The 16210-nt window shown below is 43.2% G+C and overlaps 1 protein-coding gene across 1 annotated transcript; it reads left to right on the forward strand.

Moving 5' to 3' along the window:
- Positions 1–3441: 3441 nt before the first annotated feature.
- On the forward strand, positions 3442–5821 carry LOC102784370 (heat shock 70 kDa protein 12A-like). The gene is made up of 4 exons (XM_087829833.1): positions 3442–3720; positions 4211–4435; positions 4507–4678; positions 4788–5821. Exons 1-4 carry the CDS (start codon positions 3442–3444, stop codon positions 5819–5821), a joined length of 1710 nt encoding a protein of 569 aa, XP_087685959.1.
- The last annotated feature ends 10389 nt before the right edge of the window (positions 5822–16210 follow it).

The following is a 16210-nucleotide window of genomic DNA, read 5'->3' on the forward strand; positions in this document are numbered from 1 at the left end:
GAGACTGGAGGGGAGTGGCGCGCGCACACACACGCTCTCTCTCTCTCTTACACACGCACACAAACACACACGCACATACACAGCGGTCGGTCAGATAAAACGGTTCTTACCGGTGACGGAGGCTGGCTCGGCTCTGCGGGAGGAGACGAGGCCGTCTGTGTGTGTTCGGTCCCGGCTCGGCTCTGTTCGGCTCGGTCCGGTTCGGACTGTGATCTCGGGTGTCTGTCCGGGTGCAGCCGCAGGTTTGTGCCGCAGAAGGCGAAAATCCGCAGAGACGAAGCTGCGCTCAGTTTTTCTGCGGCCTCAGTCAGACTGTCAAACTAAAACACACACCCGAAACATCCGGTCACAGCTTTCAAAAATAAAAGCACCAACACCTCCCAGTACAAACCACGTGGTCTGACATTAATACTAACGTAAATTTAACAGATATAATCATCAAATTCAAACTCTTAACTGCTTATACTTATATGAAGTAAATACAACCTCTATTTTCAGTTTAACCTCCACTAAATCAGAAAACCTTTAAAATTTGACTGAAAATCCGCAGAAAAAATTTATTAAAAATAAATAAATAAAATGAAAGGAGCTAACATGCACCGTTGTATGTGTGTAGGGTAAAGCACTCCAGAAACAGTATAATTGCATCTCTGACTGACCCTGCACAGTTATGGAGCCACTGGTGTTCTAGCCTCTATGTAAATGTGTGACACTGTGGAATATGTTTTAAATTGTCTTTTCTTTGTCATGTATTTATTTTTTTATTTGCTACCCATGTGTGTCTCTAATAAAGTGAAACTGTTACAAAAACACAACAGGAAGTTACTGAAATTGTTCAACAAATGTCTGACTGACTCTTAATCCACTTCTTTGAACCTGTTGATGAGGCATTGATGTGCTCTGAAAATAAGACCTGTCTGGTTCTCAGGGAGGTTTCACACCCTGAGGAAAAACTGAACCCAGCCTCAAGAGAACCGTTCCTACTCTTCAAAATAAACCTGTTCTGCACTTCCTGTTTCCCCCACCATCTGATCTGAGGTTAGTGCGCCCACTGCTGGTCCGCTGCTGTAACTTCAGTCTGCAGATGAGCATCCACCAACACCGGCAGCTTCTGAGCTACTGCTGCCCCCTGCAGGCTGCTCAGGTTATTACAGACCGAGGATGAAGGTGAGACCTGCAGGTGTTTCCTGAACTTCTGCTCCTGATCCAGTTCCCTCTGCTCGTCCCTGCTCTGCTTGTTTCTCCTGGTTTAACATCAGTTTTGTTTCTGTAGACATCAGAAATATTTTATGGACATGTTGTTGACAAAATAAACATCAATAAATAAATAAATACACAAATAATGTAAAAAAGGAAACAAAGTGAGAAAGAGCGACGTCACAGAGCAGACCCTTAGCAAATGTTCATAAACCAAACACACCTGTATTTGATTTATGAACATTAGCAAATACAAAGGTGTTCTTCTGCCCCCAGGTTTAAACTGTAGGACATAAAGAAGGATGGAGGAACATAAGGTTTAATGTCATAACAGGCGTCAGTCACACACTAAAAGTTAGTGTGTAGCACTTCTAATGCACAGATGTCAACATTTTATTGCCACTAGGTTTTTCTATTGTTATTAATACATTTCTATACTGTTGATCATTGGTTTTTCCTCATATGGATATACTTGATCCTACATTATTACTACAGTTTCTGGTCTATTACCCAGCTGTCGTTTTACTAGGACATTATTTATGTAACGATAATACCATGCTGTTGTCCAAATTATTACCTTCTTGTTTCCACTTTATCACTGCACTATTACCACATTATTACTGAGCTGTAATAGAAAAGGCCACCAAGGTAGTAAGGAGAGTCCGACTGCACTGAGAGGCCGAGCTGGTCTGGACCATCAAGTCTTATCCAGATTCTCACTGACACAGAATAACACACAAGTAAATTGTAGGACTTTACTTCAGTGGTAATTCAGATAGTAATACAAAGTAGAAGAAAGAAGGAGACTGGCTCCAGACCTGAAGCACTCCCAAACACAAGAACAGAACACATGATATGCCATGTTCTCAGTCAGAACATGCTATATCAGGTTTAGGTGGAAGCTAGTGAGCTAACCCTCCTGCTAATTTCTAACTCTGTTAAATTTAATAAATAAATTCTGTTTTTATGGATGTTAAACTTAATTGTTACACCTGGTAAAGCAGCAACGCTGATCATTTCATTGAAGATGAAAGAATTTAGACAGTTTGTAACTCTCAGTGATGACGCAGTGTTTGTTTGACTTTGGGACCTGAGGCAGAGTTTGGGCCCAGGCATGGCTAATGACGTCAGACTTAAAGACCGGATAAAGCAGGAAATATACATGGTAAACTAAACAGTAACAAAACTGGAAACACCGAGTCAACGACCCAGGTACCCAGGCAATAATGTTGTATTAATGAAATTCTGTTTAAAGAGCTCAAGGAAAGAAAGTTCTAACGATGCTATCAATGAAGGTCAAAGTCAAAAGCTCAGCCAGCCCAGGTACTCGAGTATATAGATCCTCATCCACCTGCTGCTCGTTACACTCAGGGGCAGAAACAGGACCTCAGTTTGGGGTTTCAGAAAGCTGCTGATCTCAGACCTGCACAGCTTCAGCTGCATGAAGAGCACATGATGTTTTCTCTGACACAAGTAAATAAAACCCGAAGATCAAAGGTCGTCACTTGTATGTTGAACTAAAGCTTCTGATCTGAATTCTTTCACTGTTTTTTTGCCAATAGTGTGTTATTTATCATAAACTAATTCAGAGTCATTCACACCAGAGTAACCAGAGAGGAGCAGATATTTTTACATATAAAACTTTCTACACGACTGAATCTAATCTCTTGATGTAAAAGTCAGAGCCTTTAGATTAAGGTTAGATTATCTGAGCACTTCCTCGTTAAACATTGTTCTCTTTGCCAAGTTTTAGTTCACAGCCTGTTTCAGTTCAGACAAACATGGTCAGAGTGCAGTAGCTTTGTTTTTCATTATTTACACATTTTATAATAACAGTACACAATATCAGCTGAGTCTGTAAGTCGAGCTTTCGTCACTATGAGCCTTCCACCTGTGTATTTTGGTCCTGCTTTGGCACTAAATATTGTTTGTTGTGAATCATGAACAGCACAGTGAAACCACAAATGCACCATTAAAGACACTGAAGGAGGAAGAGATTTCACTTCCAAACATCTCCGATGCTCTCGTATGAATTTTCACAACAAATAATAAGAAATGTCAGTTTTACACATTCGATCGTTTGACGTTTTATACAAAGACAAACTTGAAAGAAATGAGTGAAGAAAAACAAAGTGAAACAAGAACAGGGGGCGGGGCTTACAGGAAGAAAAACAATAAATCCACAGTGACTGTTGCTCATTCTGACTGCTCTCCTCTCCTTGACTTGTTGGACCAGTTTCTACAATGGTTGACGCTATCATAGCCATAGACTTTGGCACTGCATACACTGGATATGCCTTCAATTTGACACGCAAAGGGGCAGAAATAGATCCCTTCATGAAGAGGTGGGGTAGAGAACTCGGACTGGACACTCCAAAGACTCCAACCTGTATTCTGTTCAATGAAGACAAAGAATTTATCAAGTTTGGTTATGAAGCTAAAATTGTGTATTTCAAAATGCGAGGAGAAGAAGCAAGGAAAAGCTACTTCTTTGAAAACTTCAAGATGGCGCTCTATGGAAAAGTAAGTAAAAATCACTGAACCTTAATATTCTGCTGAAGATTACACTCATGTGAATGAGACGGTTGAACATGTCTGTTATAAAAACTCCACTGAAGAGTCCATTCAGTCCACACACACGTCTGAGCTGAAAACACTGATTCAGCAGATAAATGTTAGAAAGCTGCATTAAAAGTTTTGTTAGTGCAGCAAGAAAAAGACTCACAGATGTGTTAACGTTTGAATTCAGCCTGCAGCGACACCATAAAGGTTATTATAGGTTGTGTTATTCATACAAACGTCAGTGGAGACGAAACTTAATGAACCAGAGGAACAAACAGACTCATGAAGATCTCTAACGACCGTCTCACACTTTGAACTAATGAAGCCTGTCTGCTCTGTGGGACATCAGATGAACATCTACATGTTTGCAACCTCACATTAGTCCACAAAGGTTTAAGGTTAATAACACTAAACTGATAACTGTGTGTATCCACACTACCATCATCTACAGAAACTCAGCAGAGATGTGGAGATTAAAGCTGCAAACGGGAAGTCAATGAAGGCCTTGAAGGTGTTCACAGAAGCTCTGAGATACGTGAAGGACGACGCTCTGAGAACCATCGCAGAGAGCACAGAAGGGAGGAAGTTCATAGCCTCTGACTTCACCTGGGTGCTGACTGTACCTGCCATCTGGGATCCTTCAGCAAAGCAGTTCATGAGAGAAGCTGCGACTCAGGTAACATCATTTATTAAGAGAGCTCTGAGAGTCTGAAATGTTCAGAGGATTCAGTTTTCTTTCATTTGCAGGCAGGAATCGTTACAGGAGGAACTCAACACCACCTGATCATCGCACTGGAACCAGAGGCAGCCTCAGCCTGGTGTAAGAAGCTGCCAGCTGATGGCTTCATCACTCAGAACTATGATGGACGATCACTGGATCAGTGTCCAGGAACACAGTTCATAGTGGTGGACTGTGGAGGTACTGTATGTGACTCTGTTACACTCACAAACATTCATCCACAGACACGCTGGAAACATCTGTCTGCTGCTGCAGGAAGTCAGCTTTCATCACTTCCTGTTTGTTTCAGGTGGAACCATCGACATCACAGTTCATGAAGTCCTGGATGGAGGAGCCCTGAAGGAGCTGCACAAGGCCTCAGGAAATGATTTGGGGGGACAAACTGTGGACAGGAAATTCAAAGAGTTCCTCAGAGAAATCTTCAGTCATGGTGTCTGGGATGAATTTGAGAGAAGGTTTCCCAGTGATGTTCAGAGGATAATGAATGATTTTATGTTTTTCAAACATGTAGATGATGATGTTCAGATAGGGTGTCCATTTAATCTGGGAGGACTGGCTCATAAAAGACAGGAAATAGAAAAGTTCTTTGAATCAGTGCGAGGTGCTTCCTGGGATGAAGGATCCATCAAAATCTCCAGAGAGAGACTGAGGTCTTTCTTTGCTGAGAGTCTGAAGGGCATCACTGACAGTCTCAGAGAAATCCTGAAGAAACATCTAAACATCGAGTACATTCTGTTAGTGGGGGGCTACGCTGAAAGCCCGATTCTACGGCAACATGTTATTGATCAGTTTGGTGATCAGTGTAAAGTCCTGTGTCCTTTTAGGCCCCAGGAAGCGATCGTGATGGGAGCTGTGGAGTTTGGAAGAAACCCAGCATTGGTGGCATCTCGAAAATCTGCCTTTACGTACGGGTTTGCAGATTCAGACAAGTTTGATCCGTCCAAACATAAGAAAGAAAAGAAATCTGTAGTCCAAGGGGAGGAATTTTGTGGAGATATTTTCAGGAAACTTGTGGAGAAAGGTGAAGATGTTGGCTGGGATGAAACCAGAGAGCTCATCTTTAATGTACTGGAAGCTAAAGAATATCACACACATGTAAGAATCAGGTTTTATCGCACACAACGAAGAAATCCTCTGTATGTGGATGAAGAGGGAGTGGAGGAAGTCGGTTCACTCATTGTAAGAATGCCCACTACACGAGGCAAGAAGCATGAAGTCAAACTGCACATCACATTTGGCTCCACTGAGATAACGGTCACAGGCACAGGGTTAGTTTATGGGTCTAAAGAATCAGCCATGATTGACTTCATGACCAGATCATGAAGATTCTTACAAACACTGAGAACCAGCAGCTTGTGTCTCTGTATTCGTCCTGCTATGGCCTATCCCATCACCCTATGATGGGGTTAGATTTTATTATTGTCATTTGTATTGGGAAATATTTCACCATATATGCTTAGAGGTGTATAATCGATTGTGTAGTGATAGGATGTGTGATCTTTAGCAGTCTGCAAAGGCTTTGTGTGCATTCCAGAGTGGCATTCACACCCACATCCTGGGAGCATGGGAGAGGTCGTACCTTGTTTTATTGTTTTACGGTAGGATAAATGTAGCTATGTCAGTTTTAGTCTAAGTGCCTTTTGTTTAGATGAACTGCTGGACTTCCAGACCAGCAGGTTTAGGGAAGTCTTTATGAGGTCACACACTGACCACACACACACACACAGAGACAAGGTATTGTTTGTTCACATGTATACCTATGTAAGATGTTATATGGTAATGACCCTGTCAAAAGAAAATTGTACATAGTGTGATCAGCTACATGAAATGTGTCTTTTTATGGATCACTAAGCAATCCACATGTCTACGTGACTTTTGACATGAACTCTTGTGTGATAAACTTATTTAGCAACTAACAGCTTCCTCTTTTCTAAGAACATACAGATTTAGAAAAGGGGAACCTCAGCTCTGAGTTCTTAGAATAACTTTGTTATCTTTGTACACACACAAGCTTGTATAAATACACGGTGATACAGCGCGAGTCCGTGAGTGTCTCCTGCGAGTACAAGCGCTCTGTGACCGTTGTAAAGGTCCAGTTTTGTTTATTGACCTAAGCCTGAACAGCTACGCGTAGTGTCCAGTAGAGGGCTCTGTTGCTTAGTTAGCGGCAAGCTGCACTTCCAGCTCAGACCGGTTTTGTGGCGCACATGTCCCAGTAGGCAGCTCTCGATGAAGCGTGAAGCAGCGTGATACCGGACTCGAGCAAAGTTAACAATTTGCAGCCCTTGGAATGCGGAGCGAGGTACATGTTTTAAGTTGTATTTGTTTGCTTAGTTGATATTTTGTTGTATTTTCTGCTTTATTTGAGTTCATATTTGTAATAAGCGTCTAAGAAAATGTATTTTGTGTTTCTGTTTAGTTTTCACGGTGCATTGGCGCACCTCAGCACTGTTAGATTCTGAATGAATCTTAAAGTAAAAATTACTGCACCCGTCGAGGCTCTCTCTATTTCTTCCTTGGTCCGGGGGACTGCTACAGTGAAAACTCGATGCTGAGTGAAGGCTACTTGCTAGCTCCCGTGCCAGATGAGTGCAGCCCGTGCCACGAGGTGGGTCCGTGTGTCAGCTGTGAGAGATTTCTACACCAGTCAAGATCATCTTTGCTTCGTCGCCTACCTCCACTTTGAACTCTGATGGTCACTTTACAGAGGTGCAGGTATTATGCCCATTAAGGACTTTGCTGATAACAAAGTTAAAATGTCTGCACACTAATTCAGAGTTACTTGCCTTAAATATTTTGTGGTTACAGCTTTAAAGGTATACTGCATTGCACTAAGTAATTACAATCTTTAAATTGTATGGGTTTATTCTTCTTGAAAGTAACGTTATGGTATATCAGCAGTATTTACAGTTACATTTTGTCTAATATGTGGGTGCTAATCTGTTTATTTATGTGATGTAAACGTCTGATGTGAGCATTGTTTCAAAAAGTAACACTCACGTAAGTTTAAGCCCAGACGTTATCGCATAGAGCAACATACACATAACAGTAACAAAATGTTGAACCCTGCTGAAGAAGCCAATGACTCAGAGCAACAAGGAGTAAGATCCAGCAATCGTGAAAGGCATTTAACTGAAAAAGGTAAAGAAATGCAGGAATATGAGGCAAAGAAAAATGAGAAGGCATTTAACAAAGCTTATGACACTTGGAAGAAGGCAGCTAAAGAAATCAGAACAAAGCTGAAAACCTTTTGCTCACCTGAAGAGCTAAACAATGCCAGTCATGACATAAGAGACAAGCACGCTGTAGTACAACAGCATTATGAACCCATTCGCCGCAGCCAATCCATGACGCCAGACATTGTTAAGCGAATGGATGCTTGTGCAGTGCTTACAACTGACATTTGTGAAGTTATTGCTAAACGACAAGAAAATATCGATCAGCTCTTTAACGATCGCCTTGAAAAGGAAAGAGTACGAGTGATGTTAAACAAAGGGGACTATGGTTCTGTGTTTGGTGATACAAAAACTGAAACGTCATTCCTAGAGGGTTCAGTCGCACGCTCAAAGGCAGATTCTACTGGCAGTCGTGAGGTGGAAGCAGAAGCTGAACTTGCAGCCAAAGTGGAACAAGCAAAGGCCACACAAGAAATATTGGCACAGGAAACCAAGATCAGCCAAATGGAAAATGAGTGGAAAATAAAGGAAGTGGAAACAAAGGCAAAGTTGGAGGAGGAAAAGACTAAACTTCAACAGTTAAAGGCAGACAGTGAAGTGAAAGTAGCAGCCGCACGAGTAAGAGCCCTTAGCGCTCAAAATGACATTGAAAGCTATGATCAAGTGTCCTGCTACAACTTAGAAAATTCCGCAAATCTCCCCAACAGCGCACCACGGCTCTCTTTAAATCCACGAGCACCGACATTTAGACCTCACAATACTACTCCAGAACGAGAAGAACTTAGCTTAGTTCAAGCTCTTGCAAGCTCTCTTACCCTAAACAGGCTTCCTGTACCTGAGCCCACCATCTTTAGTGGCGACCCCCTAAAGTTTATGGATTGGAAGGTATCCTTTATGGCACTAATTGGTGACAAACCTTTACCTGTGTGTGAGAAAATGTTGTATCTAAAGAGCTATCTTGCAGGTGAAGCACGAAAGGCAGTAGAGGGATATTTCTTCCGCAACAGTGAGCAGGCATACGCAGGCATTTGGAGCGTTCTAGAGGAAAGGTATGGTAGCCCATTTGTTATCCAAAGAGCCTTTAGGGCTAAACTCACAAAATGGCCTAAAATACCTGCCAATGATCCTATAGCACTGAGGGAGTTGGCAGATTTTCTCCAAAGCTGTGCAGAGGCTATCCCTCAAGTCAAAGGCCTAGAGATCCTTAATGATTGTGAGGAAAATCACAAGCTTCTAAGAAAACTGCCTGAGTGGATAGTGCAGAGATGGAGCCGCATTGTAGTGGAGGAGCTAGACAAAAGCCAAGACTACCCCAACTTCTCTCGCTTTACAAAGTTCATACAAAATGAAGCTAAAGTAGTTTGCAATCCTGTTGCCTCACCATTCCTAATGAACGAAAGGGCATCAGAAGAGCGGCACGTTAAAAGAGCGAAGGCACTCAGTACTACCATCCAACCAAAGTCTCCACCAATCCCAGTATCTACTTCTAGACCTAAACCCCCATGTTTGTTTTGCAAAGAAGAATCGCATGGCATAGCTAAGTGTCCTGCTTTTGCAGCGAAAACTAGAGATGACAAGAAAGTTTTCATTCAAGAAAATCGTCTCTGCTTTGGGTGTTTGAGAAGGGGTCATGTAACCAAAGAATGCAGAGGACGTCACTCCTGTAGTAAGTGTGGTCGGCGTCACCCCACCTGTCTACACACAGAAAGAGTGAGTGAACCTAAAGAAAGGAAAACTGAGGATTCTAAATCCCCAGATGAAGGTGCAAACAAGGAAGTGCATAATGTTACGACTCATGTACTAACAAGGAAACCATCTTCCACATCCAGCATACAGTGGGGCAAAAAAGTATTTAGTCAGCCACCGATTGTGCAAGTTCCCCCACTTAAAATGATGACAGAGGTCAGTAATTTGCACCAGAGGTACACTTCAACTGTGAGAGACAGAATGTGAAAAAAAAATCCATGAATTCACATGGTAGGATTTGTAAAGAATTTATTCGTAAATCAGGGTGGAAAATAAGTATTTGGTCACCTCAAACAAGGAAAATCCCTGGCTCTCACAGACCTGTAACGTCTTCTGTAAGAAGCTTTTCTGTCCCCCACTCGTTACCTGTATGAATGGCACCTGTTTGACCTCATCATCTGTATAAAAGACACCTGTCCACAGCCTCAACCAGTCAGACTCCAAACTCCGCCATGGCCAAGACCAAAGAGCTTTCGAAGGACACCAGGAAAAGAATTGTAGACCTGCACCAGACTGGGAAGAGTGAATCTACAATAGGCAAGCAGCTTGGTGTGAAAAAATCAACTGTGGGAGCAATCATCAGAAAATGGAAGACATACAAGACCACTGATAATCTCCCTCGATCTGGGGCTCCACGCAAGATCTCATCCCGTGGGGTCAAAATGATCATGAGAACGGTGAGCAAAGATCCCAGAACCACACGGGGGGACCTGGTGAATGACCTGCAGAGAGCTGGGACCAAAGTAACAAAGGTCACCATCAGTAACACACTACAACGGCAGGGAATCAAATCCCGCAGTGCCAGACGTGTTCCGCTGCTGAAGCCAGTGCATGTCCAGGCCCGTCTGAAGTTTGCCAGAGAGCACATGGATGATACAGCAGGATTGGGAGAATGTCATGTGGTCAGATGAAACCAAAGTAGAACTTTTTGGTATAAACTCAACTCGTCGTGTTTGGAGGAAGAAGAATACTGAGTTGCATCCCAAGAACACCATACCTACTGTGAAGCATGGGGGTGGAAACATTATGCTATGGGGCTGTTTTTCTGCCAAGGGGACAGGACGACTGATCCGTGTTAAGGACAGAATGAATGGGGCCAAGTATCGTGAGATTTTGAGCCAAAACCTCCTTCCATCAGTGAGAACTTTGAAGATGAAACGAGGCTGGGTCTTCCAACATGACAATGATCCAAAACACACCGCCCGGGCAACAAAGGAGTGGCTCCGTAAGAAGCATTTGAAAGTCCTGGAGTGGCCTAGCCAGTCTCCAGACCTCAACCCCATAGAAAATCTGTGGCGGGAGTTGAAAGTCCGTGTTGCTCGGCGACAGCCCCAAAACATCACTGCTCTTGAGAAGATCTGCATGGAGGAATGGGCCAAAATACCAGCTACTGTGTGTGCAAACCTGGTAAAGACCTATAGTAAACGTTTGACCTCTGTTATTGCCAACAAAGGTTATGTTACAAAGTATTGAGTTGTATTTTTGTTATTGACCAAATACTTATTTTCCACCCTGATTTACGAATAAATTCTTTACAAATCCTACCATGTGAATTCATGGATTTTTTTTTTCACATTCTGTCTCTCACAGTTGAAGTGTACCTCTGGTGCAAATTACTGACCTCTGTCATCATTTTAAGTGGGGGAACTTGCACAATCGGTGGCTGACTAAATACTTTTTTGCCCCACTGTAGTACCAGTATTTCTGTCAGTTGCATCTGAGCCTGAGAAAGAAATACTTACATATGCCCTGCTTGACACCCAGAGTGACTCATCCTTTATTTTAGAGGATTTGGCCTCAGAACTAAATGTAGATGCCCAACCAGTGCAGTTGAAGCTTAGCACCATGACTTCCGTCGACACAGTCGTTGCAAGTAAACTTGCCAACAACTTACAGGTGCGTGGGTTTGACTCTGAGACTCGTGTCCGAATAGAACAAGTCTACTCTCGTGACTTTATCCCAGTTGACAAGTCTCATATCCCTACCAAGGAAACTGCACTTCAGTGGCCACACCTTGAAGGCTTAGCTAACAAGTTACAGCCATTGCAGAACTGTGAAGTAGGTCTATTGATTGGTTATGACTGCCCATCAGCACTAGCCCCCCTAGAGATCGTCACAGGCAAAATAAACGAACCTTTCGCACAAAGAACCCTACTAGGATGGAGTATTATTGGTTCTGGTAATCCTCACCTAGACAGAGAAGGTAACCAGAGTTATGTGCACAGGATCACAGTCAAAGAAATGCCCATACCATCAGCCACAGATGTACTCAAAGTCCTAGAGTCTGACTTTAATGAGAGAAACTATGAGGATAAGTATGTATCACAGGATGATGTTCGCTTCATACAAATCCTCAGTGATACAATAAAACAAAGACCAGATGGGCACTATGAGATGCCGCTTCCCTTCAAGGGCAACGATCCACCAGCGCTTCCCAACAATAAGAAGCTAGCCACAGTCCGACTGCAACACCTGAAGAAAAGGCTAAAGGCTGATAAACAATATCATGAACATTACTGTTCCTTTATGAGAGACATTATCAGCAGTGGTGATGCAGAATTAGCCCCTCCTTTGACCGACGGTGAGACTGCATGGTACATCCCACACCATGGGGTATATCACCCGAAAAAACCAGCCAAGCTAAGAGTCGTCTTTGACTGTTCAGCAAAATTTCTCGGTGTCTCATTAAATGACACTCTTCTCACAGGTCCAGATATGATCAACTCATTGGTGGGGGTACTCTGTCGTTTCAGAAAGGAAAATGTAGCCATAATCTGTGATATTGAGAGAATGTTCCACCAGTTCTCTGTTTGTCCAGACATGCGCAACTATCTGAGATTTCTGTGGTGGCAGGATGGACAATTAGACAAAGAACCCAGAGAGTACAGAATGGCTGTACATCTATTCGGTGCCAGTTCATCCCCTGGATGTGCTAATTTCGGCCTGAAATATTTAGCACAACAGTACAGAGCAGACTATCATAAGGCCTCAGAGTTTGTTGATCAGAACTTTTATGTAGACGATGGTCTAACTAGTGTCCCATCAGTCAAAGAGGCACAAGAACTCATCACCGAAACACAAGCACTTTGTAGACTTGGCGGTCTACATCTGCACAAGTTCAACTCAAACCAAAGTGATGCGCTTTCCCAGCTGGAACCCTCAGACAGAGCAGACACCACAGAACCGCTCGATCTCAAACCTGACACAACAGCTGAAGGCCATGTGCTCGGCATCCAGTGGTCAATCAAAAATGACACTTTCAGTTTCAAAATAAACACTAAGGACCAACCTCCTACTCGCCGGAGCATACTGTCAGTGATCTCATCCCTGTACGACCCACTAGGGTTTGTAGCTCCCTTCACCTTAAGAGGCAAAGGTATCCTACAGGAACTGTGTCGCAGAGGCACTGAATGGGATGATCCCCTTCCTGACAACTTGCGTTCACGGTGGGAGGACTGGAAAGATGGTTTGGTAAGACTAAAATTGGTTGCAGTGCCTAGATGTTACCACCCACCAGAACTAACAGACATTGTAAAGGTGGAACTGCACCACTTTTGCGATGCTAGTGATTTAGGATATGGTGCATGCTCCTATATTAGGTACCTCAGCAACGAGAAGGTCCACTGTAGTCTTGTTATGGGTAAGGCAAGAGTCGCACCTACCAAGGTCACAAGTATCCCACGATTAGAACTCTCAGCCGCAGTCACATCAGCCAGAATGAGCAGCATGCTAAAAGCAGAGCTTCAGATGTGCATTAATGAAGAGTTCTTTTGGACTGACTCCCAAGTAGTCTTAGCCTATATTAACAATGAGGCACGACGGTTCCACGTCTTCGTTGCCAACCGTGTTCAGTTAATTAGGCAAACTACAGATCCCAAACAGTGGCACTACATTGACACAGCTCAGAATCCTGCAGATTATGCCTCTAGAGGGCTCAGTGCATCAGAAATCATGTCAACATGTTGGTTGTCTGGTCCAAAGTTTCTGTGGGAACATGACATTTCATATGCACCCAGCCCCTCAGCTGTGTTGTTAGTAGGGGATCCAGAAGTCAAAGCAGTCAAAGCTCTCACAACTCAAACAAGTGAACAAGACAATATCCTCAGCCGTTTGTCAAGGTTTTCAAGTTGGTCAATGCTCCTTAAAGTGGTTGCAAGGATAAAAAGATTGAGATCCAGCAAAGCTCAGTATGGAAACTTTGTAACAGTAAACGAACGGAAAACAGCTGGTGACACAATAATAAAGCTCCTTCAGCAGCAGGCCTTTTCTCAAGAGATGGAAGTGTTGAAGGTGGGAGATAACCTTCCGAGTTCAAGTCCCCTCTTTAGAGTAGATCCAGTATTAGATCAAGGACTTCTCCGTGTTGGAGGAAGATTGAAGAAGTCAACACTCTGTCAGGGACTTAAGCACCCCATCATCCTCCCGAAAGACCATCACATTACAAGGTTGATCATTGCTCATTTTCATGCACAGATTTGTCATCAAGGTAGAAGCCAAACTCTCATGGAAATCAGATCGAACGGATTTTGGGTGATTGGTGGGAGCAAGGAAGTTGCAAAACTAATAAGCAAATGTGTTCAATGTCGAAAACTAAGACGTTCACCAGAAGAACAACGCATGTCTGAACTTCCAAAGGAACGAGTTGAAATCTCAGATCCTTTCATGTATTGTGGAATGGACTGTTTCGGACCATTTGTCACAAAACAAGGTCGCAAAGAGCATAAAAGATATGGACTCCTCTTTACATGTCTTTCCTCAAGTGCAGTCCACATTGAGATGCTTGAGGATCTTTCTACTGACTCTTTCATCAACGCTCTGAGATGTTTCATCAGCTTAAGAGGAGCTGTTTGTAAGTTGTACAGTGACCAGGGTACGAACTTTATTGGAGCCAAAAATGAGCTAAGAGAGTCTCTTAAACAATGTGACACAGATGCCTTAGAAGCATTCCTTGCCAATAAACAGTGTGAGTTCGTCTTCAATGCCCCATCTGCTAGCCACGCCGGAGGTGTGTGGGAACGACAGATTCGAACCATCCGCAATGTTCTCAATGCCACCATTGCTCAATGCCAAGGCAGGCTGGATGACAACTCTCTAAGAACTCTATTCTATGAGGCGATGTTTATCGTTAATGGCCGACCACTGAGCGTCGATGGAATCAATGATCCTAAATCTCTTGAACCTCTAACTCCAAATCACCTCATATTGATGAAATCAAAGGTTGCACTGCCTCCACCGGGAAAGTTTGTGAAAGAGGACTTATATGCAAGGAAACGTTGGCGCAGAGTCCAGTATCTCACTGAGCAGTTTTGGAGTAGATGGAAAAGAGAGTACCTTCTGAACATATCTATGAGACAGAAATGGCACGTACCACGTCGAAATCTTAAAGTCAATGACATAGTCATTATCAAAGAAGAGATGCTTCCCAGAAATCAGTGGCAACTGGCTCGAGTGGTTTTAGCACCAGAAGAAGATGACGGGTTGGTCCGCAGAGTCAAGCTTCAAGTTGGCGATCGAGGCTTAATAAAGAAGCAGGGAACAGCACACAAACCTCACATAGTTGAGCGACCTGTTCAAAAGCTTGTAGTTCTATTAGAAAATAACTAATTGATGTTTCAATCAATACTGTCACATCAGGCGTATTTTTGCAAAAGTTTATTGATGATGTACTTGAAATTGTGTTCGTTCTTGTAGTAATGTCCATATGTTAAAGCTGGAAATCATGTAAAGAATGTTGTTTGTTATACATGATTTGGTGGGAGTGTAAAGGTCCAGTTTTGTTTATTGACCTAAGCCTGAACAGCTACGCGTAGTGTCCAGTAGAGGGCTCTGTTGCTTAGTTAGCGGCAAGCTGCACTTCCAGCTCAGACCGGTTTTGTGGCGCACATGTCCCAGTAGGCAGCTCTCGATGAAGCGTGAAGCAGCGTGATACCGGACTCGAGCAAAGTTAACAATTTGCAGCCCTTGGAATGCGGAGCGAGGTACATGTTTTAAGTTGTATTTGTTTGCTTAGTTGATATTTTGTTGTATTTTCTGCTTTATTTGAGTTCATATTTGTAATAAGCGTCTAAGAAAATGTATTTTGTGTTTCTGTTTAGTTTTCACGGTGCATTGGCGCACCTCAGCACTGTTAGATTCTGAATGAATCTTAAAGTAAAAATTACTGCACCCGTCGAGGCTCTCTCTATTTCTTCCTTGGTCCGGGGGACTGCTACAACCGTCCTCGCGAGTAAAGACAACTGCAGTGTTTGTGTTTTCTAACTCAGGTGTCTCAGCTGAAGAATTGTGGGGTGATTCTTAGAAATCCCCTGTCAGACCCTATGCATATTCATGTAACCACAATAAAAGGAGTGCTATGGGGAACCTGGCTGAGAGTCTGACGGAGGTCAAGTGGGTGGAATGACACTTGGCTCCAGGCAGGCCTCCCTCATGCATGAGTAACCCAGAGAACTTTGGTGACTTGTGTCTTGCTTTTTGCTGTGTAGTTCAATTCAATTCAATTCAATTTTATTTATATAGCGCCAAATCACAACAAAAGTCGCCTCAAGGCGCTTCATAGATACAGAGAAAAGCCCAACAATCATATGACCCCCTATGAGCAAGCACTTTGGCGACAGTGGGAAGGAAAAACTCCCTTTTAACAGGAAGAAACCTCCGGCAGAACCAGGCTCAGGGAGGGGCGGGGCCATCTGCTGGGACTGGTTGGGGTGAGAGAAGGAAGACAGGATAAAGACATGCTGTGGAAGAGAGACAGAGGTTAATAACAGATATGATTCAATACAGAGAGGTCTGT

This window comes from Neolamprologus brichardi, chromosome 16 (assembly GCF_056152115.1).
Source record: "Neolamprologus brichardi isolate AB-2024 chromosome 16, ASM5615211v1, whole genome shotgun sequence".
Lineage (NCBI taxonomy): Eukaryota > Metazoa > Chordata > Actinopteri > Cichliformes > Cichlidae > Neolamprologus > Neolamprologus brichardi.

Excerpts from the sequence above, each read along its gene's own strand:
- LOC102784370 (XM_087829833.1), top strand. The coding sequence starts at position 3,442 with ATGGTTGACGCTATCATAGCCATAGACTTTGGCACTGCATACACTGGA. Across the intron at positions 3,721-4,210 it reads AGATGGCGCTCTATGGAAAA|AAACTCAGCAGAGATGTGGA; the intron begins GTAAGTAAAAAT and ends CATCATCTACAG. Across the intron at positions 4,436-4,506 it reads TGAGAGAAGCTGCGACTCAG|GCAGGAATCGTTACAGGAGG; the intron begins GTAACATCATTT and ends TTTCATTTGCAG.